Genomic DNA, 27,201 nt, shown 5'->3' with positions numbered 1-27,201 from the left:
TGAAATGATAAACGCTAGAGATATGATGATTCACAAGGGCCTGTGATACGTACAACAGTGACAGGCCATGTTATGGAATATTGAGATACATCAAACACAGAACTAATATAGCCTCATTGTTAAACCTCTCATTTGAATCACCTTATTCTGGGATATTTCCCTCCCTGCAAAGTGAAAACTTCCAAAACTTGTCACTAGAGTTGCCAGCCTAGGCACTATTACAGTTGATCTCCAAATGACAGAGATTAGTTCCCCAAAGAAAATGGCTGCTTTGGAGGGTGAACTTTAGAACATTGTGACCTATTTAGACATCACTGAAAATGAATAGTTAATAGGAAACATGAAATAGTAGTAATGAAAGAAGCACTATCAAGCCATTCAGAAGCATACAATGGAAAGCTATCACCAGCTCCTTTCCCTTATTGGAAATACATGCACACCCATGCACATACTTCCATTCTCAGATTGGAAAACAGTTTACAGAACCAAGTTCCCATGTAAGGCAGTTTCTAAGGCCAAAGGGAAGAAGAGAAAATCCTATGCTTACAAGATTTATGGGTGTGGATGTAGGTACTTGTATTAGAAACACCCTAGGAACACTGTTTTTGTTGGAAGAGAAGGCCTAGACGCTGTCTCAAGACTCAGCCTCCAAGGAGGAGCGTTGCAAACAAGCCAGTGAGATAGTCAGACAGGCAAACTGTGGTTTTTACTTCTTGTTTATTCTCTTGTCACTGTTCCTTTGAAGTAAACTGATAGTTCTCAGGGAAATTGCCTCTCTTCCTTCCTTTCCCTCTCTCACCTCTTGCACACATCCACAATAGAGGCTGGATGCCTTTCTGCACCCGGACCCATTCAAGGTAGTTCAGCTTAGCTCAGCCTCTGTCTCTTAAGCTTTACTATCTAAAATGTAGCTCCTAAATCAAAGGATTATTATTAGTCTTGAAACTGAAAACTGGTTTGTTTATTGTATTCTACTTATATCCTGCCATTCCTGCAAAGCAGGCTTGGGGTGGGTTCCAGCAGTAGATCAAACAATTAAAAACAATTAGGAAAAAACAATTAAGAACAAAGTTAAAATTACATACTTAAAAACTCAACAATCATGACCCCATCGGTCCAGAGGTCCACCAGATCCCAAAATTGCTAAAGTAACGGGGGGGGGGGGAGATTTAATAGAAAGTTCTGTGTAATTTTGTACCTTTGCCAGCACACTGAAAACAAAGGGCTTCCACTGCATGTAGGTGTATTCTGCTGAGACGAGATACTGGACTAACTAACTAACCAGTTAATTCCAAGTAGTTTTGCAACAGAATTCGTGCATTCCTCAATACTGGATCCAGTTTCTTTGTATCTAAAACCTCCTGTGAAAAGTGGTTGTTTATGTACCCTCCTGCAAAATGGCTGTAGAAAAAGAATATAAACCTGGAGAGTTGAAAGTGAAAAACCAAGGAAAGCGAAGTCGGGATGAGAAAAGTTGTCTTTGAGCAGCAAGGTGAAATGGAGATGCTGAGTGCATAAGGACAGACAGGAGCTTCCCATCACTTGGGGATTGGTCAGAGCAGAGTACTTTAATTTTCAAGATATTTATTCTGAAGACTTCACTGGAAGACTTCAAAGGCTTGTTCTACTAAATGCACAGCAGGAAAGGGGGGAAAGGTTGATCTGTTATTGGTTCGGGGGGCGGGGGTTACCCAAGACTAAAATAGCCATTATTAAAACTTTCAAATTCCTCTCCCACAATATGAAAAAGAACACTATATCCATTAAGAAAACTTTGCAATACAGAAAGGGCAAAACCCAGCCAAGCCAAAGTTAAGCCTAAGGCCTTTGTTCCAAGTCATAAATCCCCTGACATTTGATTAGTATATTCTTGTTGCCATGACAGTTATTTGGTTTTGGTCTCACACTTGAGAGTTCTCAGAACTTCTCTTTTCATCTACAAGAAGCAACAATATTCAGTCATCCAAGAAACTATGGTAACAATTTAAAGCTACACCTTTCACACTAAACAAGTTAATAGTGTTAAATATATTAACAAAGATTTACCAATCCAAGAGTTCAACTCCCAGCGCTGTTTCCATCCCTATTTATTCAAAAAGCAAATAGCTCAAATTCAAAATATTAAAGATCACAGAGATCAAAGACTAGCACAGGCAACTGACTTTTTAACCATTGCATCTACCACAGTATTGAACTAAAATAGTTCAGATTTTCTATGTTGCAGCTATGGCAGCACACCAATAAGAAACCAGACCACCACCGTTTTCTCTTTAATTTCCTTGGTGCTGCCTCCATTATTTTTATTTTATGTTATTTATTTAGTGAATTTATATTCCATCCTTTCCAAAAATGGGCTCAGGGCAGATCACAACACAGGTTAGACAATTATCACAAGGAGAGTGCTTCTGAGATGAGGAACCAAGTCTGAGAGGTTATACTCCAACAGAATTTTAAAGCCTTTTAAATAAAAGACTATATCAGAAGCAGAAAAAACAAAAAAAGCACAAATGGTCAAGAATCATCATACAAGAAGGCAGCTCTAAACAATGGAAAACCAACATAGTCAAAACAGACTTAAATAGGAATTGCCCAAAAGCCAATGCAATGAACAGGCAGCTCTGTGCAGCTGGGTAGTTTGCACTGGAACAACTGGACACTGCTGCATAAGAACATAAGAACATAAGAGATGCCATGTTGGATCAGGCCAACAGCCCATCCAGTCCAACACTCTGTGTCATACAGTGGCAAAAAAATTTATATATACACACACACTGTGGCTAATAGCCACTGATGGACTGTGCTCCATATTTTTATCTAAACCCCTCTTGAAGGTGGCTATACTTGTGGCCGCCACCACCTCCTGTGGCAGTGAATTCCACATGTTAATCACCCTTTGGGTGAAGAAGTACTTCCTTTTATCCGTTTTAACCTGTCTGCTCAGCAATTTCATCGAATGCCCACGAGTTCTTGTATTGTGAGAAAGGGAGAAAAGTACTTCTTTCTCTACTTTCTCCATCCCATGTATTATCTTGTAAACCTCTATCATGTCACCCCGCAGTCGACGTTTCTCCAAGCTAAAGAGCCTCAAGCGTTTCAACCTTTCTTCATAGGGAAAGTGCTCCAGCCCTTTAATCATTCTAGTTGCCCTTTTCTGGACTTTCTCCATTGCTATAATATCCTTTTTGAGGTGCAGCGACCAGAACTGCACACAGTACTCCAAATGAGACCGCACCATCGATTTATACAGGGCATTATGATACTGGCTGATTTGTTTTCAATTCCCTTCCTAATAATTCCCAGCATGGCGTTGGCCTTTTTTATTGCAAACGCACACTGTCTTGCAATTGGATTGGAATTGAAACTGAATACTGACACAAGAAGAAAAAACAATGATGTTTGGTTCAAAAGTAAAACACAGAACATTACAAATGGTAGCCAAATAAAGAAAAGCGACAGAAAATTCCCTAATACATCTCAAACTGAAACTGACTGCTAGGTCACATGCAAGTTTCTTGATATAATCAATGAATCCTATTAAGAACATAAGAGAAGCCATGTTGGATCAGGCCAATGGCCCGTCCAGTTCAACACTCTGTGTCACACAGTGGCCAAAAAAAAATTATATATACACACACACACACACACACATACATGCACACACTGTGGCTAATAGCCACTGATGGACCTCTGCTCCATATTTTTATCCAATCCCCTCTTGAAGCTAGCTATTCTTGTAGCCGCCGCCACCTCCTGTGGCAGTGAATTCCACATGTTAATCACCCTTTGGGTGAAGAAGTACTTCCTTTTATCCGTTTTAACCTGTCTGCTATTGGCCAGATTCTCACTCTCCACCTGGGCAAACATATGCCATTATCAGAAGGCCCACTGCTCCTGAAGTAGTCCAGGAAGAACACGCACTGGAGCTCCTTGTGAAGTGAGCTTTCTGGCCAATACTTACCAAATGGACTCATTTTCCAACTGAAGATTGGCATGGGGAAATCAGAGCATAGATTCTTACCCAGGATACAGGGGAAGGGGAGGATTAACACCTTCTCCTAACAGAGAGAAAGAATCCCTGTTGGGGGCCAGGAAAGATAGTAAATAAGTGGAAATCATAACGAATCTGTGTTCACAATTTGTTACAGTGGTCACCCTACATCCTGTTGCAGTGCATTCCAAAAGCACTTCATGCAAAGGATAAATACTTCGAAGCAGAGAAATAACGAGGTCCGCACAGACTTACTGGTATGAAGCGAGGTTTACTTTCTGGTACCAGAAGGTAGGACCCAGTCGGGCACAGGCGCCAAAATGACTGAGTTAAAATCATTCTACATACAGTTTTATTCACACAGAAAACAAGCAGGCAGGCACACAACCTTATCTGATTTCAAAGGGTCCCACCTCCACTAAGTTCCCCTTGGTAAAATTCCATGACTAAGTTTCCTTACTTATGTATCACAGCAAGTCGCCTGTAGAAGGCTGTTTCTCTTATCTTAGTTAACCAGCTTCAGACACACACCTGCTCTGCTGTGGCCAGCTCTTTAATGGAAAATTACAGCAGACATCGTTAAGACAAAGCATGCTCTTATTCAATATAGCAATTACTATTACTGGGGGTATTAACTAATTATTCAGGGACTGCCCCTTCAACTTCCTATGTCCTGATTGTATCCACCAATTTCATTTAATGCCTGTGAGTTCTGGTATTATGGAGTACAAACAGATCTCTGTCTAGTTTTTTCAGTCATGTATTATTGTATGGGCTTCTACTATGCTTATACAAGACACAGCAAAGTCCTACATGAATGAATCTAATCTAAAAGAGGTCTAATATAGTCATAACTGTTTCCTAGAAGAAAGGAATGTGAACATGGAATCCAATAAGGAAAAAAAAGTAATAATAGTCATACATTTTGGACATGTAAGAGTGCTAGATAATTTCAAACACATACCAGCTGTGTCTTTGATGCCGTTTTGTGGCTAAAGAACTGGAGAACAAAGTGCCATCTAGTGGTTTAACTACAATTCTTCAAAGGTTTCAGGAACGCAGCCCACCTCAAGGGACGTTTACATCTGAGAGTCTAACACTCCTCAGAAATGTGTACATGACACTAGCCATTTAAGTTTGAATTTATAAACTGAGCATTTAACAGTATGTTTTAATACAAGGTTAAATTAGTTCTTAGAAAAATAACCCTAATAATATTTTTAAATATTTTGTAATTTTGCTTTAAGTGCTCAGTGTGATTCATATACTTTTTCTCAATACTCTTAATCATACAATAAAAAGACAATGGGGTGGGAGCAGAAGGTTGTGAACTCACTATATGCCAAGAAAAATAATCTCCCAAGGGATGTGGTTATAAGATATATGACAAAAGAAATGGTGGGAAAAATCTTGAATAAAAATTTTGAAAAGAAATTGATAGTGGGAGGCAGCAGAATAAGAATCATGGAAGAATTGTCAAGAGAGGTGATAAATGACAGAAAAGCATACAAAAAATTGACAGAAAAATTACGTGACAATGAAATGAGGTATAGATGGATAATACCTGAAGGCCTGAGCTTTGAAATTAGTGTTTAAAGATAAAGATGGAAGATATGTAGCGGTAGAAATAATATTAAATGCAAAAAACCCCATTGTTATTGGGACTGTATGCACCAAATGGTGCAAAGGATGCTTTTTTTAAAGACATCATACAACAATTTGATGAACTGACTTATGACCAAGTTTTGATAATGGGGGACTTTATTGGAACAATTAAGAACACACTGGATAGGTCTGGGGGTAAAAAAAATAATAAGGAAGGAAAATTGCCAAAGTCTGTCTTTGAATTGGTCAAACAAGAAAATTTGGAGGATATATGCAGGAAATGTAATCCTGAAGTGCGGGTCTATACCCTTTCTTCAGCAAGACATAAAACTTTTTCCAGAACTGACATGTTGTGGGGCACTAAAGACTTAGGCCTTATAACAAAGAAAATAGAGATTTTACCTAAAATTGGGGCTGACCATAACCCAATAATGTGGATTACAAAATTGTCTAAGAAGTTAAGAAGATGGGGATTGAATGAAGATTTACTACAGAATAAAGAAATAGTGACATCTCTAGAAAATGAAACTAAAGCTTTCTTCCAAATAAATGATAAGGAGGATATAGAATTTCAGATGGTCTGGGATGCTTATAAAGCAGTAATGAGAGGAATATTGATTACACTTAATAACAAAGATAAGAGGGCAAAAGAAAAACAGATGTTTTTATTTCAAAATGAAATAAAGAAAAAAGAAGGGGAACTGAGAAAAAGGCCAGGGAAAAAGAAAATTATAAGGGAGATTAAAATATTACAAACGCAAATGAGACATTTGTTAAATAAAGAACTGGAATGGAATCTGAAAAGATTGCAGCAGAAATCTTTCGAGGGAGCAAACAAACCCGGAAAATAAACCTTAAAGGTTAAGGGTACCTTTAAACATTAGTACTTTAAGTAAATAACACCAGCGGGGGTCAAGTAACGGTGGGAGGGGTGGGCAGAAAGTAATATATGGGATAGATAAAAGTTATTAATGATGTAAGAAATATAATTTGTTACCATATGTTACCAAATAAAATTGTTTTAACCAGATAAACCTTGAACAATTTGATTCAGAGCTGCTTTCTGACATTCAAAATTAAAACAATACTAGCTTCTGTAACTCGTAGGTCTCTCAAGTACTGAAGTTTACAACCCAAAGATGACTACGTTTTCATGGACTATGGGATAGATCCAGCCATAATGCTCTGAAAACCTCCTCTAGCCTAAGAAGCCCTTTCCCCAAATTGAGTAACATTCTCTGGAATCCTTTGAACATCTGCAGTGCCTGTTCCTTCACCGCTGCTCTACAAAAATATTAACAAACCATATGCTCAGTAAACAGAGAGAGAAGATGATGACCCCTCTGAAACTGAGTCAGTGGTTTAAACCTACTCCTGACTTTTATATACACAAAATTGTCCTGCTCTATGTAGGCGCAGAGTGGTAAAGCTGCAGTATTGCAGTCGGAGCCCTCTGCTCACAACCTGAGTTCGATTCCAGCGGAAGCTGGTTCAGGTAGCCAGGTAGACTCAGCCTTCCATCCTTTCGAGGTCGGTAAAATGAGTACACAGCTTGCTGGGGGAAAAGTGTAGATGACTGGGGAAGGCAATGGCAAACCACCCCGTAAAAAGTCTGCCATGAAAACGTTGTGAAAGCAATGTCACCTCAGAGTCGAAAACGACTGGTGCTTGCACAGGGGACTACCTTTTCCTTTATGTACGTTGAATCTAAGCCTGAAAAACAGTTTCAAGGAAAAGGTTTTACATCCCACTAGATTTCCATACTGTTTATTAAAAAAAAAATTATGAAAGTGTTGATTAGCAATCAAGCTATTCAGAGTGTAGCATTTTAGCATAATTGAGACCTTTTATTCTGATTAAAGTCTGAATCATATACATAACCTTTACAAAACTAATTTTTAAGAGACAGCTAGAGAGCTGACAGGTTGTAACAACAGCAACTGCTAAAATTTTAACATCAACAAATGACTTTTTTCAGAAGCAGTCAGAAAGTTAACTGCTTTTATTCTCGGCATAAGAGATACAGCAAATGATTTTTAAACATTATTATTTAAACGCCATCTGACTAAAAACCCAGAAGCAATAATGAAGTTTGAGGTGAAGAACTTTGCCAAGAACAACATTCAAATATAACAACATGGGACAAGAAGACAGTGTTACACACAATAAATATTGTTTTGGTTAACCTAGATCCAATAGTAAAAACATCAGGGTTTTTTTAATATCTTAGTTCTTATGGAATTATCAATATTTTTTTGTTTTGTATAACACTAAATTTCAGCTAGGTCTCAGTCCTAGAACTAATGTTGTCAAACTCCACACGGGGCCTGAAATTTGTCCAGTATTATAAATGATTTACAAACTACAGAGATCAGTTCCCTTGTAGAAAACGGCAGCTTTGGAACAGGAACTGAACTCCCTCTCCTCCACTAATTCCATCTCTAATCCTATCTAGAAACTGTTCTGAATGCCAGGGAAAGGAGTAAACAGCTGTGCTTTTATGCAAGTATACTTTTCTGAGGAGCTACAACCACACTCACACCCCTGAGAAAAGAAACCCCAGATCAAAATAATGTCTTCTAAACCAGCACAAGTCATGGCACATTAAAAATTGAAAAATGTTTCAAAAACAATTATTACAACAGCAATGAAAATTTGTATACTATTATGGTGCTTCAGACTTGGATCAAATACAAAAGGGAAGGGGGGGAATCTTTCTGTTCTTAAATACAGGTGGGAAAAATAAAATTACCTCCTGGTTATCCTTATTCTGGTTTGGCCAGAAAATCTTGTGATAAAGGGTTTCCATTGAGTTGCTGGAATCTGATCGATCAAAGCAATGTCTATCCAAAACCTCCAATGTGTGCAAAACACGGCTGATAGTAACCCCTAGTAGAAAGAGAAACAGAAAAGAAATAACTGCACATATAACCTGACAACTGAGAAGAATCTCTTTTGAAGTGTTGTTGACTTCTTTCTCAAGGAAATCACAACAACAAAAACAAAACCTTCTATTGCATGAAAGTGAGGTTTGACTTACAAAAGCTTTTATTTTGGAAAATTATGTTAGTCTCTCCTGTACTACTGGACCCAAATTTTGTTCTGCTACTACAGACTAACAGTTACCCACCTGAAGCACAATTTTCTGTGACTGCACTGATTTTGATGCTTGTAACTAAGGAAGTTTCCAAACTTCTCTGGACTCTGATGATCCTTTTTTTTCAAACTTCTACTCTTGATCCTTATAGCTTTTCTTCACTAATTTTCAATCTGCCCATCTTCATGTTCAATCATCCTTCAGTATTTTACCCAAAATACTCTACCTTCATTCTATATTTACTTTGTTTTTCCCCTCACCAGTCTCAACACTGTCTTTTCCTATGACGTATCAAGGAAAAAAATTATGGCTCCTTAATACAGTCTCATAACACACTTGTACTTCTCTCAAGATGTCTGTCATTAGAGCATAAGTGGTCAATATCAATGCCAATTTACACTGGGTCATCAATCCAAAAAATAAAATTTCTCACCTACTTATAAAAGATAACATTAATGACTTTCAAGACAAATAAAGGCCAACAAGACTTACAGTTTCTGCAATTTTATTATTATTAATTTTTTATTCTTTTAAAATATAACATACTAATAATATACATTCAAATATAAATAAAATACAACTAAAACATGCATATTGCAGCAGACAACATATACAATAAAGGTTTTGCAACAATGCATTTTTAACCTTATTTATAAATCCATAAGGATTTTTACCAACTATTCAATAAAAACTGAAGGTATTATTATTAATATTATTATTAATATTATTATTATTATTACACCCATTACCTGCAGTTGATTCTTGGCACTTGTCAAATGACCATCGCACTTCCACAGCACGTCCCCTTTGTTTTATCTGTTGTTCTACTTCATAAATTTTTGCCCGAACCTGAAAAGCCACATTCTTAATCATATTATCACTGGGAAATGGCAAATCTGAAATCAGATTTCTTTGTAGCAAACCATGCTCCCAGGTTAGGAAGCAACAACTGAAAATACATTTTTAAAGTCACTACAAGGACACAAACCGCAGGTAAGAAAACAGTATTTCTACTTCCTATTTACTATTTTACAGATTAAAATGGAAGCTCTCTTAAAAATCTCTTTCATCTCAAAGCATGAAAACAATCTTAACAGGAATTTTCCACATACTTTAAACCAAATCTTCAACCATTCAAAAGGAGAAGTCTGCAGCTGAATTCAGTTTGACATTCAGCTTGGACTCTCTGCCTGATCCACTTGCTACAGAGACCTAAAACAGGAGTCAAGTGCACCTTTAAGACCAACTTAGTTTTATTCAGAACGTAAGCTTTCATGTGCTCTCTAAGCACACTTCATCATAAGAGGAATCCGGTACAGTGAGCGAAGCCACACATAGCTGGATAAGCCTGATATTGAAAGACCATCTGACTCAGCTGTTGAGCATGTAATATGGAACATCTTGCTTAAATGGAAAACTGAAAAGAAACCTACTTGTTGATTGAATATGGAGTTTCCTCCTGGCATAGGCAAACTGGATGGAGCAACTTGAAGTAAATCCAAAGGAGAACCTGGATTAATACTTTTACTTTCATTTGTGGAATAATTCCACACCAAGGCACTTGGGCAACAAAGAGTTATCGTCTGTAATGAGAAATATTTAGAACATTATTTAATAGTATGCTATAATTTAAGATCATATTAACATAATCATTTTAAAATATACTGACCAAACATATTTCAGTTACAAAATCACAATTAGGCTGGTTTACCACACAAATGGGCCCTTCCTCCTCACCACTGTAGCCTGCCAATCCACATGGCTATTAATCCACGTATATCCTGCAACACCAGGAGTAAACCTTCACAAGGTTGGAAATAGTGCTAAGAGAAAAGAGAGCCAGGAAGACCTGTGCCACCAGCAATTATCCTATTTGGACCCAAAACTCTAAATCTGTTTTCCTAAATCTTTAAAACTACCTTGCACTTACATGTGAGGAGGACTGTTATCATTTCTCAGCAATTTTACTGAACATCTCAAATGCTCAAAGTACATCAACAGCTCCAGGTCAATCTAAGTGCATTTGCCACAGTGACTGGCATCCCCATGACAGAGTTCTCTATGCCATACCTCCCAGCTACAATCTTTATTTTAAAAACTCACTGCTCAAATTGGGGACATCATACATGGATTTATCATCCTGCATTAATGGTGCTTGACAGTGGGAGGAAGAGAAGCTTACAATGGCATGGCACCTATTCACACAAAGTTGCTGCAGATGGGAAATTTACCACACGGTTGCCAATCCCAGCTGCAAGTGCAATGCCTAGAAGGTGTAAAATTACTATTTCCATGATGCAGATAGTTGAGACACAGGAGGATTCCCTAAAGTCACCTAGCGATCTGACAGCTGAGATGAGATTTGAACCAAGAACAGCCCACCTTGAAAATCTGACTCCTACAGCACACTACCACTTCTTTAAAAAGGCAGGGTTATTTCAGCTGTTTGGGTGCATTCTGCAACTGAGGGCAACCAACCCCAAATAGTAGTTCTCATGGCATGTTTGAAATACTGAGGTTATCATTTAAAGTAATGCAATTAATTGCACTTAAAAAAGAACTAATACAGAATGCATGCCCCTCAATTCCTGATTAATTCCTAGGACACTAGGAAGCATCAAAACATCAACCTACCTGCAGCATACAACTGAGTCCATAAACAAGCGGACGATGTTGTGGGCAGGAAAGGAAATCTGAACAGGCCATCTGTGCAGGGCTCATCACAGGACCGGTTGTAGTGGGACTTGGAGCTGCTAGTGGAGGATTATTTGGTCCAATAATCATATGAGGCGAATGGGCAGCTATGAGGTTAGGACTATCACTTATCAACAAAGAGACACGTCTGGCACAGAAATATGCAAGGCGACGTGACAAGTAGGCCGACTGAACGAATTCTTCTGAATACTGAAACATATATTTTAGATAAGATTTTAAATATCATTCTGATGGAATATTAACATGTAAAACTCTCCTATACTGAGTTAGACTATTGGTGTATCCCTTCTGAATATGAACCTCTAAAGAGTTGAACAAAAGATATTTTTCCAGCTTTGATATCTACAGTTACTTTGAGACTCCAGGAACTGAACCCTATAGCTTCTGTATTTGAAATAGTATCCTACCACTGAACCCCAGCCCTGCTCCATTATGTGACAGTTATTGAGACAAAGAAGAACCACTCCTTATATTGTAACTATCACTGCCAAGAACAAGTGGTTGCCTCTTTTAAGTAGTTAAATAATCGATTACCACATTTAAAAAGCTTAGCCAAGCTATGATAAAGTTTTTCCATATTAACTTGGTTGACAGTAAGTAATCTTCTGGTTCTGATTCTGAACATGCAGAACCCCCAAACAATTTGTCATTACAACAATTTCTACTTTTTTTAAACTGCAGAATTAGAAAAATTCATGAAGTAAATTACCACATTCTAATAAGCCATGTTTTGAGACCAATAATAAACAGCAATTGTAATATGCACTATACCTGCAACATTAGTGGCAGCAGCAGTTTTAGAAGTTCATCATCAGCTGGCCTTATTTTTTCCAAGACATCCAGTATCCAAGTTAGATATTCATGTCTTTCAAGCATTCCTTCCTTAAGGAATATGAGAGGTAATATAGTTAAAAGTAAAAACAGGTAAAGAAAAAATATGCAAAATTATATTGCATCCCACTATTATTGAGAATACTAACTTTAAAAGAGAGTGATAATGAAACTGATGTCAATGAAAAGACATCCAACTAATCTAGGTAGAGATCTGCATTGGTCAAAAAAGGTGTGATCAATTGACCACGCAAATAATAAACAAATGAGTGCGTGGTGTGGTTTTTAAAGCAAGGGGGGGAATCTTCAGTTACCAGCAAGTTTAATACTCAACTACAGATTTTTTTTCAGGTTTCAAGCCAACCTGTATACATGTCGTGCTATTCTCTGTCCCAGGAAAGCGTATTTAGGGAAGCAGAGATCAGGTGGATGGGTAGTGTATATTCAAATACGATGGAAAATCAATTGTCATTGCTATTCCTTGGTTTCATGCTCTAGTCATCTGAAGTCTGCCTCAGAATAGTCTGCTCTCCAAGACGTCAGCAAAATGTCTACTTACATTTAGGTAGAAGTTTTGTTATAAGACTTGTTGTTGCCAACCTGATGTGAATAAATATGATATGTTTTCATAAAAGCAGCTGTTTCTCTATAAACTTTAAAATCTGTTGTATGCTATAAAGAATATCCCTAGCTAGATTCGTGTCCACTGTGTTTAATGTTCCTAGTTTGTGACTAGAGCATGAAACCAGAAGTTCAGGGAATAGCAATGATTTTCAGGGAATAGCAATTGATTTTCAGGGAATAGCAATTGATTTTCCATCCTATGATCTTCCATCCTATGTGAATATATACCACCCATCCACATGATCTCTGCTTCCCTAAATATGCTTTGCTAGCAAACTAGGAACTGTGAACACAGTGGACATGAATCTAGCTAGGAATATTATTTATAGCATACAGCAGATTTAAAAGTTTATAGAGACAGAATAGTCCCTCATTGGTGGAAAGAGAGTTTTATGAAAACATATATTTATTCACATCAGGTTGGCAACAACGTCTTATAACAATAAAACTTCTACCCAAATGTAAGTAGACATTTTGCTGACATTTTGGTGAGCAGACTATTCTAAGGCAGACTTCAGATACCCCAACACAGTCTTGCTTGAATTACTACTGGGTCTCTGAAAGCAGCTAGAGATGCACTAAGTCAGGGTTTCCCAAACTTTTCTTTCCCATGGCCCGATTATTTTTACACGTCTCCTTCATGGCCAGCTAAAATTTAGGAGTGGAACCGGGAGACTTAAGGGGTGGAGCCGGGAGACCTCACTTCAAGGTCTTCTTTGCGCCACATGGCGACGGGCTCCTGGAGGGAGGGGTGGTGATCCCACTGGCAGCTTTCTCCCTGCCAGCAGTTTGGAGCCCACCAAACTGGAAGATCCCCTGTCCCGGGGGGGGAGGGGGGGGACTTGGAAGCCGTAGCCTGCAGACACACAGTGAGCGCCAGGAGAGGTATTGGTGGGTGCAGCTCCACATTGGGGATCCCTACTCTACTTGATGCTTTGTAATCTTGTTAGCTGGGCTATACCGCAGAGCTGCTCCAGTTATTCTTTCTCTAAAGCAGTATTATCAGAGCTTGTGCTAGATAAGATATGGAGCAGAGGTTCATCAATAGCTGTTAGCCACACTACAGAGGGAACTCTCTGTCTGGAGCAGTGATGCTGTCTTTTTGGTGCTTGGGAGGTCACAGTGGGAGGGCTTCTGGAGTTCTGGCCCCACTGGTAGACCTCCTGATGGTCCCTGGGTTTTTTTGGCCACTGTGCAACACAGAGTGTTGGACTGGATGGGCCATTGGCCTGGTCCAACATGGCTTCTCTTATGTTCTTATGAGACAGGAATTATGTCATTTACTGTGGTGTCACTTCCAGGGCACACTGAACCAAAACTCCACCAAAACCAAAACTCCACCTTTTCCTGTGACGTCACTTCCAGGGCACTCCCCCAAACCTGCCTCTTCTTCTTAAGTAACTTCATTTTCAGAAAAATCTCTCTGAAACTCATGCTGAGCCAAAATGGGGGTGGAAAGTGGGTAGTCTGCAACTTTTTCATACATTCCCAGGGTCCTCCCTTTCCACCCTCACACCTGCATGCACCTGTTTGTGTGTTCTTCTCCAGCTTGCAAGCACTCCTAATGCCTATCTTCAATTGCCTGCACCACCTACACACCCCTTCCTCAACAGCACTAGCCAGTGTATGCAGTCGGAAGTGCTGTTGTCATTGCCATCAGGAATACCAGTGCTGTGTACCACCCACACTGGGCCCTGGCAGCTGCTGTACCCCAAAATATGCTGACACATTTATAGGCCCTTCCTTCAGCTACTACTACTGGAACTCTGCCTCAAACTACAACCAAGCTTGCTTGGTTTCAAGAAAATCTTTTGACAGCTATTTTTCATACTTTTCCTTGACTGAAACACTGGGAAATTGCTGTGAAAGGTAGCAGAGAATTGTACTGCAATTAATGAATTAATTTCAAGTTATATAAAGTTCATACAAGCTTTTCTGCAGTTATCCCAAAAAGTACATTTATGCGGGGCTAGAAGCTTTTTACTGACTGTGTTTCCATTGCCTTTAAAAGCAACCTGTTGTGCAGATATTTAGCTAGTGAACTTCTTTCATCCTTTTAAATATATACAGGAGGAATTTAATTTTGGTGTCAGACAGCTGTTAAAAGCAGGACCAGTAAAATGGTGCCAAGTTCATAGTACCATCACTTCCAGTGCTATTGAGATATACAGCAGTAATCTCCAATAATCTCTTTCTGCCCCACATTTCTAACTCTCACTCACTCACACAAAAATCTCATAGAAAGACCAGGTGGCTACAACTGGGGGGTGCCAATTTTTCATTGACAGAGCTCCTATGTCTGCAACAACAGTATGATGGACAGAAATGTTTCATCCAGTAAAAATGGAAGGAAAGAAAGAAAGGGAAAGAATAAAATGAAGGAAAGGAAAGGAAAAGAAAGACATGAAAAGAAAGAACATAAGAACATAAGAGAAGTCATGTTGGATCAGACCAGTGGACCATCCAGTCCAAAATTCTCTCATACAATGCCCAAAAAGCACCAGAATGTCCACCAGTGGGGCCAGGGCACTAGAAGCCCTTTCACTGTTGCTTCCCCCCCCACCCCCAGCAGCAAGAATACAGACAGAGCATCCTTTGCAGATGGAAAAAGAAAGAAGGGGGGACAAAGGGGAAAAAAGCCTTACTCACCATCAGATTACCCAGCCAGCAATAATTCAGCCCAGGAGTCATTTGGTAAAAAAATAGCTACTGGAATGCCCACTCCCTGTCCCTCCCAGCTGAAAAAAACACACACCCCTTCTTTGCTGCCCAGGCCTCCTGGGAAATCTCCCCAAAAGAACATACTGCAAGGCACATGAAAGCTCATACCTTGAAGAACACTTCATGGATCTAAAGGGCCAGTGGATGCCAGCTTTTCTCTCAAACACTGGGAGAGGGGGAGAAGGAAGAAGAGGCAGCCCAGCTCCTCTCTGCACAACACAGGGACTGGAGAAGGAAGGAAGCCAAACAGAGCTCAGGCTTTGCAGCCTGTGTCAGTCTTCAAGGCTAGCTTTTCTCTGTACAACACAGAGACAGGGGAAGGAAGGAAGCCAAATGGAGTTCAGGGTTTGCAGCCTGTGTCAGTCTTCAAGGCTAGCTTTTCTCTGCACAACAGAGAAATGGTGGAAGGAAGGAAGCAGAGCAGAGGTCATGCTTTGCTGGGTGCAGGGCTAGCTTTGGCTTTTCTTGTGACCCGGTAGTGAGGCTTCTGTGGCCCGGTACCGGGTCCCAACCCTGCAAATGGGAAACAGTGCACTAAGCAATAGCCCAATGTTTAATATAAACTGGAAAAGGTGAATAATGACAAAAAAGCAATCAACAAGCCAGATGCAAGTTCTGTTACTTGGTTTAACTACATGTTAAGTGACCACCCACAAAATCCCATTTATTTAGAAAAGGTTACCTGGAACATATAAAATGCCAGCTTCTCATTATATTCCCACTGCTTCAGGGCTTGTTCCACTTCAGGAGGCACTGCAACAGAGCTGCTACCTTGGTTTGAGGTCACATGATAGAATTCCGCAATCTTTGCAAGCTGTTCTCGAAGGTACCTGGTTGCAATCTGAGTCCATTCTACAGAGATACAAATTAGTTGCCAGGATTTTTTTCCTTCCATCAATAATCAGAATAACTAGCTCTCTATCAAAATACATTTCGAAGACAATAAACAGCAGGTGCATGAAACAATGCCTTCTTGAAGACACTGCAATGCCTGCTGGCCTACAAGCAGAGGTACAAACCTTGATCCAAGGATCATATTTATGCTAAAAGGAATAATTTACAAAGCAGACTTGAGAATAAAAATGCATGCTCAAAGAGAGAGCAGTGAATCATTTTCATGATGACTTCACTCACCAAAAAGCCTTAATTCTTAAAAGTTTTCAGTTAATAAAAGATAATGCAGAATGTTGTAACAGTTTTTTAACATCACCACAAAAAGCCTCTTATGTTAATTCTTTTCTAGAGCACAACTTAAAAGTAATTTATTATTGGACCATCACAGCACAATCATAAAGCTCCTGTAGAGAGTTTAGGATGGCACCTAAGCCCACACACAAGTGTACCTGGGAGATATGTCAGTACAGTACTGGTGTGATACAAATGTAACCCAAACAATATCATGCCATCAAAAAAACTGGAAACAGCAGCATTACAGTCATGTCAGAGAAGAGCACGTCATACGCAGCATCCTAAGCTCTTTTAGCCTAGGGGCATGGGTGATCTAACTTGCTTAATGTAAGAGCTACAAAGAATAAATGTCAGAGGTTTGAAAGTCACAAGCCATGAATACCAGATGTCTGAGAGCCACAAGACAGGGAGGGAGAAGTGGCAAGAAAGCAACTTTAACTTTAAATGCACTCCAAGCCACTGGCTGGCTTGGCTTAGAGAAGGGATTTAAAGAGAGAAATGCCTTCTCCAAACTGGCTGATGGGGTGGTGGAAGCTTCAAGAGCCACACAACGTATGTGAAACAGCCATATGTGGCTCCAGAGCCACAGTTTGGCCACCCCTGGCCTAGGGTTTCCACAGCACAGCTAACTCTGTTTCCTCCTGTTTGTATCCTAAGAAGGTTCAGCACAGCTAACTAACTTTAAAACCCAATTGCAGCTCTACCTAACAGTATATAAAACCCAACCAGGACACCACTATCCTAGGTGCTAAGAGAGCCTGCATAGTACTACATCTCTCTGTCCCCCATTCATGCACAATCAGAACAGATGTAGGAATTCTGGTCTTTTGTATAAAAACAGAGAACACTGTATAAATGACCATGGCTACAAAAAAACACAGGATAAGCATACTGACAATACTTCTTTTCTAATTATTGCACCTGCCCCTCTTGCCTGTTTCCAGGCAGTCCTTTAACAGAGGGAAAAGGCATGACCTGAGCTTACAACACCTAACTGCTTTGGTGATTTTTGTGTATCTAGTTCTTCAGCTGTTGGGCAACCAACTCTCTTTCTCTGTTTTGGCTCCTGCATCATTGCAAGCCACTTTGCTGGTTAAAGTGTTCATCAAGAAGTACCCATCATCAACATACACTCATGGTTAAACTGCAACTGCCAAAGGCAAAGAAGCCAATCAGTTTGGATTGTTTCACAGCTTATTCCCACCCTTCCTTGGGCTGGACTCAACAATGCTCTTTCCTGGTGAAGACAACAGAGGTGCCTTCTGCGAATACACAAATGTATCTTCTGTTATTGCTTGCACCAATGTCTCTAATTAACTTCCCTTGCAAAAAATTCCCTCTCTTCCTAGGAATATTATTCCAACAATGAGATCAAAACCCTAGTCTGAAAGTGTCCATAGGATTCCCCCTACCTCCTCTCCCAAGGGGGCTGTAGACATGGTTTGGGTAGATATGCCTGGACTACCCATGCTTCCTTCCCTTGCATGTCTGCCTACAAAAGGAAATTCAGACACACACACCCCAACAGCAGAGTTCAGCAGAGCACAGTATTCTCACAGCTCCTACTGAGCATGTCATGACCCTACATGCCCCTGAGAGAGCTGCCTCTCTGTTTCTTCCCTTGTTCTGTTTTAGAATAGATGAAGATTAAGAAAGGCATTTGGGAATGTTAAACACTTAGGTGACTGCCACTCAGTTCCTAAGCAAAATAATTAACATTCTAGTAAATCTGAACCTTCTTATGATACAAATTGGAGGAAACATAATGTATCTGAATTCTGAGCAGCAGTAGGTGCTAGTCAAAGCTAGACTGCTTTGTGGGATGGAGTGAAGAGTAATACACTCCTGCAGACAACCGGCTTTCTCCCTTTGGGCTATTAACATGGAGAACTTTTAAAGATAAATAATAGCTGAGTCGCTTTGAATTGCAAAAATATATTTATGAACAGACAATGCACATATTTCCATGGATGACACACTGGCATCGCTAATGTTGTTATAAATACATAGAAGACCTCTAATATAAAAAGGCATTACAATTCCCGATCACTGTATTTTACCAAGGTTTGGATCAGCAGCCTGACGTTTCTTGATTTTAGCTTCAGAAATTGCAGAGTAGTAGGCACAGGTCATCTTGATCATCCATGCTGCTCTCAACAGTGGCACAGAATACTTTGCTAAATATGCAAAGACATCTTCCTTTTTACTGAGAATGGGAACCTGGATAGGAGAACAGAAAGGAATAAACAACGTAACTTAACCCATAAAAATGAATGTAGTAAAACACTGGAGTGGGGAAAACAAAGAGCAATGGGATGGTACTACAATTGGTTTACTGCTGACTTCCCAACTCTCTATTCCCTTCATTACTACCTTGGCAATTAATACAGATGGCAATGCTTCTGTCATTTCCTAATATGGGTTCAGCATAATGTCACATAAAATTTTGCCCTGTCTGTTTGAATTTTTATTCTGCAATCCAGAGGTAAAGTCAACAGCAGTCCATAGCTACATTTGTTCATTTACTTATTAGCTTTCTCCAATACAATTAAATCAATATTAGCAAGATGCTCATAACATACTGCTTCCGGGGGGGGGGGGGGGGGAACCAAACCCCAGTTTGTGTCCTTTGTGATCATATGACAGCGGTAGACCTTACAGGTGCCTGTTGTAATAAAATGTGTGTGTATGAATGCATAAACAGTATGCCTCTGAGGTGCCTTTACTCACAGCTTAAATAAAGCGTGAATCAGATACACCGATGTCAGTATTGTTCGTTTCCTCACCCCCACCCCAAACTTACTGACAAACAGATATACGCAAAAGCTATTGTTTCCCTTATGATACAAACAAAATAAGCAATGTCCATTGCACAATTAAGACACAAGGACATATTAAAGAGCAAAAAAGCCAATAGTAGAAATACAAAAACGAGATGCTTGGTCCCATGCATATTTCTTATTCATGCTGAAAGCACCCGTCACTGGATGATGCCAAACACAGAATAATTTTAAGTGATCAAAATAAATGTGGTAGACGGCCCTAGAAACATCCCTGCATTCTTATCTAAACTGAACAGACTCCCCATAGAGTGTTTTACAAAATAAGAGAAAAATGACTACTCCTGCTCTATAGTAAAATTACAATTTCCCCCAAAATTTTCCTTGTAGTTTTCCTTAGCCATTCATACACACACATTTTTGGACTTGGATTTTTTCCAACTTCATGAAGAACTTTTTTTTACAAGTCTTTGGCTATAGCTTGCTGTTTTCTTGATCAGAAAGAAATTCCTTGGGAAGAATAAGTCCCAGAAATACTATGTTACATTAATAAACAGAGCTATCTGCTAGAACAAAATAGGAGTCGATAGCACCTTTAAGACCAACTTAGTTTTATTCAGAACATAAGCTTTCGTGTGCATGCACACTTCTTCAGATAAGGAATGAGGTACAGTAAGCAGAGCTACATATAGCTGGTGGGGTTTGGAATGCCAAGTGGTACAAAGTTAAAAACCAATAGCAGAATAGTAAAATTAACAAATTCAGAAAACCTTTGATCTGAGTTGCCTTAGCGTGGGAAACCATAAAACAGTAACATGTCAGAATGTGAGAATGCCTGTTAATTATTCTATTGCTAATAAACCTGGGTCAAAAAGAAGGCATTTCTTTCCCAGAAGAAATGCTATTCTTGAATTCATAGGGAACCTGCTGCTGCAGACAAACCTAAGCAAAGGCTTAGAAGAACTTTGAGACGGAGAGGATTTAGGACAATAAGGATGTGATGTCATCAAAACTAAGTGCATACAAAAGAAAATGGAATTAAAGCAGTATTAATTAGCCAAACACTATTGAGAGACTGCAAAGGTAGTAGAGTCAAAATCCATAGCAATTTAAGCATTACTCCCTGTTAATTACAAGGTATCATTATAAACGGGATATCTATCATTCAGAACTATCTTTACCAAGCACCATATCAATATACAGTCTGCTTCTCAGATCAAACTTGCTGCTGCTATTGCTTTCAGCTTGTACAAAGATTCCTCCTTTATTGTAGTTTTGGGATCCATTCATGCTTCATATGCATAGAGCAGCTCCTGAGTACGGTTGCCAGGTCCCTGCCAATAACTAGTGGAGTGGGGGCGGGGGGGGACTCCCGGGCAACCAAGAGAGGTCTAGGCTGATGTTGCTAGGGAGTCAGTGACATTACTTCTGGCACATACTAGAAGAGGTGTAATTGCATTGCATCACCATTTTTACAAAAGAGATTTTCCCCAATTACAGACTGTCTTGCATAGCCAGCAATAGAATGCCGTCACTTCCAGCGCACATCAGAAGAAATATCACTGTATAGCCGGTGATGCTGGCCTACACCTCTTTGCTGCCAGCAAGTCTCTCTGCCCACCAGCTGATCTGAGACAAGGGGGTGGGGCCCAGAGAGGCTATCAATCCTGCTGGCTACACGGTCAATACATATAAGACCTTCATTTCTTCCCATGGGTTTTGTGTGTGTGTGTGTATTCTAAAAGTTATTACCAAAAAGTATATAACTAGCATACTTCAGTTTTAAATGAGTCCATTGCCTTCCAAACCCAATCTGTGAAATCTTCAAAATGCTAATTTTGTACCTTCTTTGCAAGAATAGCCAGTGGTTTATTTCCTGCTAAATCCGCAAACCAATTGTGAATTGCACTCTGGGAACGAGCAGTCACTAGCCAGTAGTTGTCTTTGGCATTTACTTGCGGTTTCTTCTTTCCTGTGTCTTGGAAGGTATTAAGTTTTAACTTCTCTGCTAATATGCTGCTAAAATAAGCACCAATCTGATTGGAGGAGAGAAAACAAACACAATAAGTATCTGCTACCCACTGGCATGAACAGTATCCTCATCTGAAAAGGTCTAAACATCACTGTGATTTAGACTATCCACTTAATAAGATTATACTCTAATTCTCTGATGTGGTACTCGGAGATCTAAAGTAGTACCCCATTACTTTTAAGAGGAAGGCGTTCCAGGCCTATAAAATGAAAGCAATCAACTAAGAATATACAAAATGTCATTCAAATTAAGTAAAGAATGCACAAGGTAACCATACCAGACATGCAGCATTCAAGATTTTCTATGGAACCATCCTAATCAGTTTAGGCTCCCGTCCAGCAATAGTCTTTAACCTCAAACATGTGACAACAAGCTTCACTCAAGATTTAAATCCTTTGCTGAATTAGGCTCTTAATGAGTGCACAGATGCTGTGCCATGAAATGAAGTCCCATCAACACACACATAGGCTTCAATTGATAGATATGATCACATCATCTCAAAGAATAAGGTATAGCATTTTTAAAAAATCAGTATCTTTTACTTGACCATGGATTAAGAACTAGTAAATTGTCAAGCAGCACAGAATTTATACCCAATAATCAAGGGACACATCTACCTAATTCAGGGATTCCTCAAATGTGCATGTTCCCTCCTTCTCCACATGCATCAGCCCTTTTTGGTGTTGTGTTATTCAATGGGAGTTTTTTCCAGGAAATTGTTCTTACGATAGCAGCCTTGATGCTTTGGCACCAAACCACAACTATTTGTTTCATCTGAATCATAAAGTATGATTTGTTCTCTTGCCCCCCAAACCAGGAATAAACCATGGTTCAGAATCCTTGTTTGCGATTCCATTGGGGGGAGGGGACTATAGTTCACCATGTAAACATTTAATTTCCTAGCTGTGCATCAAGAGAAGAGGAGGGCATTGCATAGGAGGATTTCCAAGGCTTATTTCAATAATTACAAATCATGGCTTACTGTTACACGTGAATCATGCCCTACTAAAGGATGTGTCTTGAAAACAGTACTTCTTTAAAGAAAATATTTTTGCCATAGATTTCAGCCCAGAGCTTACCTTTGAAGGGTTAATGACAATATTTCTAGCAGACCCATGCTCATCTCCAGAGAAGGCTGGCTGGTTAGTGAAACCCTGCTTTACATTCACAGCAGTAAGTTCATCCTGCAAGGAGAATAATTCTTAAGTCACAAACAACGTAGCCTTAAATTTTAATTACAGAGCTCAAAATTTGTTTAAGGAATTAAAATGCCTGGTGAATTGTGCTTGCTAACATAATATCACACTACAATAATAATGCTTTCCTTGTATATCTTAGGATTTTGTGCCTGTTTATTATGGATAGAATGTAATACTATAAAGTTGCTTTCCACAGTATTTTCATAACATATACCATGTGCAGCAAAGCACAGCTTACCATCTACATCCAGCTCTTTCACACTCAAAGCGTGGCTGGCTCAAAATGAGACTGTGGTTGGCATGTTGTAATAGCCCCACAGCAAGTGAGTCCTTTTTTACTGACACATACATAAAGGAGGGCATCATCATATACTCTACCACAACTACTAATAGGAATACATTGTGAAAGCACCTGCAGGGGTGACTGCCAAGAAAAGGATGAGCTCTTCTTAATACTCCCATCCCTTCAAAACAGAGCGACAGGAAGGGACTCTAAACTCTTTTCTAGTCACATCAGTCTCTGATTTAAACAACTGAGAGGTTGAAAGAAATTAGCTGAATTGATATCCCAAGGTAATAACCTGGCTACATCAATCCCTCTTTTTAAAAGAAAGGAAATCCAAAAGACGAAGACTCAAAGTAGAAACCTGAAACAACAGCACCTTGGCCTGTATTGATTAACAGAGTTTAGAGATAAAAGATGCCTTAATGCAAACTGAAATTTACAGATGAGGATAAGGAGTTCCTTGCTTCAGATTCCTTAAATTTCAAACAAGCAGTAATACACAATTCTGCAAGCTCCAGAGCATTTTGAAAGCAACAGTTGTATATCTAAATGTACATACACAACTTTTGGTCACCCAGTAGACATAGAATGGACATGTTAAATTTAATCAATGAACAAAGAAACATAAATTCAAATAGGAAGCCCCTGGGACACTAGAGATATTAAACAGTAGTGAAATTGAATAGAAACAGCAGAACAGAGATGCATGCCACATAATAATTTAGCATACTGGGCCTATAACTATATCTTTAAACCTTCTTGCATTGAGGCTGTGGTTTTCTCTTGGTTGGAGGTCCTTCTGATGAGTCACCATCCCAAGTTACTACTACTGTTTGTTTGATTTATGAGTGATTACCAAATCTGCGAACACTGGGTTAGCAACATGTTATTACAGCCCACCCGCAGTGATATTGGGATTTCCCCTTTCTCTTAGAATTAGGGTTATTCTCTGCATGAAGTGGGAAAGGAATTCTGAATGTGGTCAAAAGGCCAGTGCATAAATTCTTAAATCAAGTCCCACACTTCTTGCCTGAAGATCCATCATCACTCCTGGAAACTTTGCTGCTTAAGTGATACAGGTCTGCAGTTGTTTTACTCTGGGGATGGGAAGGCTTGGCCTCTGAATATGCTTAGAGCAGGGGTGTCGAACTCATCTGTTATGAGGGCCATATCTGATATAAATGAGATCTTGTTGAGCCAGGCCATGTTGGGCCGTGCCATGTGTGTTCCAATTTAAGATTAGGTAGTAGCAGAGATATAAACCTTCTAAAGGACACAAACAAACACAGTTAAATATATATATTTATATCCAAAGGAAGCTTTGGCTTGTTCCTTCCTTCAGGGGACTGGGGGGGCACCTCAGTCAATAGAAGGAAGAGAGGCTTGGCTCAGTAGTTCTGCTGTGCGATTGAGAGCCTGGCAAAGCAAGCTCTGCCTTTCCCCCCTTCTTCCCCAATGGAGCAGACTCAGCCAATGGAGAAAATAGGTGTTTTGCTCTGTAGCTCCTGCGTGATTGAGCAAGCCCTGCAAAACAAGCTGTTATGCAAAAGAAAGCAAGAGAGAGGGAGAAAGAAGCAGATGGCATCCAGTTCCTCGGGGGCCTGATAGGAACCCTCCAGGGGCCTGAATTGGCCCCTGGGCCACATGCTTGACACCTCTGGCTTAGAGGGTCCAGACAGACTTCACTAGTGACTCAATTTGGTACTGAATTCGGATAGCTCCAGGAGAAAAATCTGGCACAGATCAGGCCCATACATACATGACATGTAAAAATAAACGGGTTCAGGGGGGAATTGTTGCCACAAGATAGGGTTGCCAATCCCCAGGTGGGGGCAGGGGATCCCCCGGTTTGGAGGACCTCCCCCCGCTTCAGGGTCGTCAGAAAACGGGGGGAGGGGAGGGAAATGTCTGCTGGGAACTCTGTTATTCCCTATAGAGATTTATTCCCATAGAAAATCATGGAGAATTGATTGCGGGTATCTGGGGCTCTGGGGGAGCTGTTTTTTGAGGTAAAGGCACCAAATTTTCAGTACAGCATCTAGTGCCTCTCCCCAAAATATCCCCCAAGTTTCAAAACGATTGGACCAGGGGGTCCAATTCTATGAGCCCCAAAAGAAGGTGACCCTATCTTTCATTATTTCCTACGGAAGGAAGGCATGGAAAAGGTGTGCCATCCCTTTAAATGTGATGGCCAGAACTCCCTTTGGAGTTCAGTTATGCTTGTCACAGCCTTGATCTTGGCTCCACCCTGAGGTTTCCTGGCTCCTCCCCCAAAGTCCCCAGATATTTCTTAAATTGGACTTGGCAACCCTACCACAAGACCACAACCCCTTTACATCCAGAGATTTTCTGGCCTAGTACAGTCAAGAAGCTTGAGAGAATCAATCTTTTGATATCACACCAGGGATTCCCTATAACAGTATGTCTCTCCTCATATACTTGTGAGAGGAGGTAACCTTGCTGCCATAAGAATTCCAGGACACATCTATCAAGGTTCTGTGTGACCCAGAAGGCTCCCTACAACCCAGCAATGACCCAAGTTTGTAGAACAAACCTACCCTCCCAGACCTCTCGGAAATCCCCCTTTCAGTGCAGACTTGCTGGAAATGTAATCAAATGACTGCTTGGTTTAAAGTCCATGTTTAAACCAAATGACTGCTTGGTTTAAAGTCCATGTGAATGTTCCAAGGAAAAACTTCAAAAGGAGTATACTGTGTCAAAGTTCTGATTTACAACTCAACAAGAAACTAAATATCTTCTGTCATCCTGGCTTAAACTGAAAATTGGATTTTCTCAGTCAAAATTTCTAATAACCCAATAGAATCAGCTAATAACTATCAGTATTCTTATTCTTCCAACTGCATCATCCATAATGAGCTTGTTATTGACCTTACTTTATTGTACCTTTATCTTCACTACATGTGAGAGAGGCCAGAACATTTGTCCTCTTTCACCACCCATTAAACTACCAAAATGTTTCAAATTCCCACATAAAGAATCCTGAAAAATGTATTATTATAGTAGGTTTCTCTAGTATTATCATAGTAGGTCTCTTTTTGCTCAATGGCTCTCTCTTTCCCCCTCTCCTTTCAGTAATTTTCTGTAAAAATGAGGAAATTTGTTTTCTTCCCATTGAAATTTGTTTTTTTCCCATTGAGAGCCAGTTTGGTGTAGTGGTTAAGTGTGCGGACTCTTATCTGGGAGAACCGGGTTTGATTCCCCACTCCTCCACTTGGACCTGCTGGCATGGCCTTGGGTCAGCCATAGCTCTGGCAGAGGTTGTCCTTGAAAGGGCAGCTGCTGTGAGAGCCCTCTCAGCCCCACCCACCTCACAGGGTGTTTGTTGTGGGGGAGGAAGGTAAAGGAGATTGTGAGCCGCTCTGAGACTCTTTGGAGTGGAGGGCGGGATATAAATCCAATATCTTCTTCATCTTCTTCTTCTAACTGAAGAAATGAACTCTGACTCACAAAAGCTCATACTGAAATACCTGTTATTAGGACTAAATGGTGTTAGGACTAAGGACTTGTTTTGTTTTACTATAATAGACTAACATGGCTACTCTACTGCTGGGCAAGTACCTTAATCACCTGAGCCAGGCCCACTGCATCCCCTAGACACATCACCTATTAGCATCACCCCAAGATAAAAAAAAATCAGTTGCTATTTGAAGCTAGGCAGAGTACACATATTACACCCAGTCTGATGCTGGCTGTTTGCTGATAACAAAGATGAGTAGTTGCAGGATTGCTTCTGAACAGCTCAATGCAAACATGACCCTTAGGCATGGGGCTATAAAAACCAGCCATGAGAGGCTATTAGGCATGAACATAGAGTTGCCAAGTCCTAGGCTCTTGTTGGTGGGGAGTGGGAGGGAGCTTTCCAGAGGGGGCGGGCCATATCACCACATGTGACGTCCCCAACATGATGTCAAACAGAAGTGACATTCCTGGCATGCCATCATCATGCTGAGGATGTCACGCTGGGTCATGGCTGTTAGGGGTACAGCTTCCCCCAGCTGGTTGATAGCAGACAGGAGCCTGCAAAATTGGGAGATCCCCCACTCCCACCTGGGGGCTGGCAATCCTATGTGGACGCAACGAGTATGAGAGATGCTAAGCCACCAATTCTGCCCTG

At 40.1% G+C, this 27,201-nt stretch overlaps 1 protein-coding gene across 1 annotated transcript in view; it reads right to left on the bottom strand.

The window, feature by feature from the left end:
* Positions 1-27,201, bottom strand: part of MED12L (mediator complex subunit 12L) — a 247,335-nt gene that overhangs the window by 198,878 nt on the left and 21,256 nt on the right. Inside the window, exons 2-10 of the mRNA XM_060242347.1 lie at positions 22,661-22,765; positions 21,394-21,585; positions 18,830-18,989; positions 16,264-16,433; positions 12,177-12,287; positions 11,325-11,594; positions 10,124-10,273; positions 9,440-9,539; positions 8,346-8,482 (exon numbers count right to left, since the gene is read on the bottom strand). Coding sequence (XP_060098330.1) covers positions 8,346-8,482; positions 9,440-9,539; positions 10,124-10,273; positions 11,325-11,594; positions 12,177-12,287; positions 16,264-16,433; positions 18,830-18,989; positions 21,394-21,585; positions 22,661-22,765 — 1,395 coding nt within the window. The remainder of the gene's footprint in view (positions 1-8,345; positions 8,483-9,439; positions 9,540-10,123; positions 10,274-11,324; positions 11,595-12,176; positions 12,288-16,263; positions 16,434-18,829; positions 18,990-21,393; positions 21,586-22,660; positions 22,766-27,201) is intronic.

Source organism: Heteronotia binoei, chromosome 6 (genome assembly GCF_032191835.1).
Source record: "Heteronotia binoei isolate CCM8104 ecotype False Entrance Well chromosome 6, APGP_CSIRO_Hbin_v1, whole genome shotgun sequence".
In the NCBI taxonomy this organism is placed as follows: Eukaryota; Metazoa; Chordata; class Lepidosauria; order Squamata; family Gekkonidae; genus Heteronotia; species Heteronotia binoei.
This window is presented reverse-complemented; position numbering and strand designations above follow the sequence as displayed.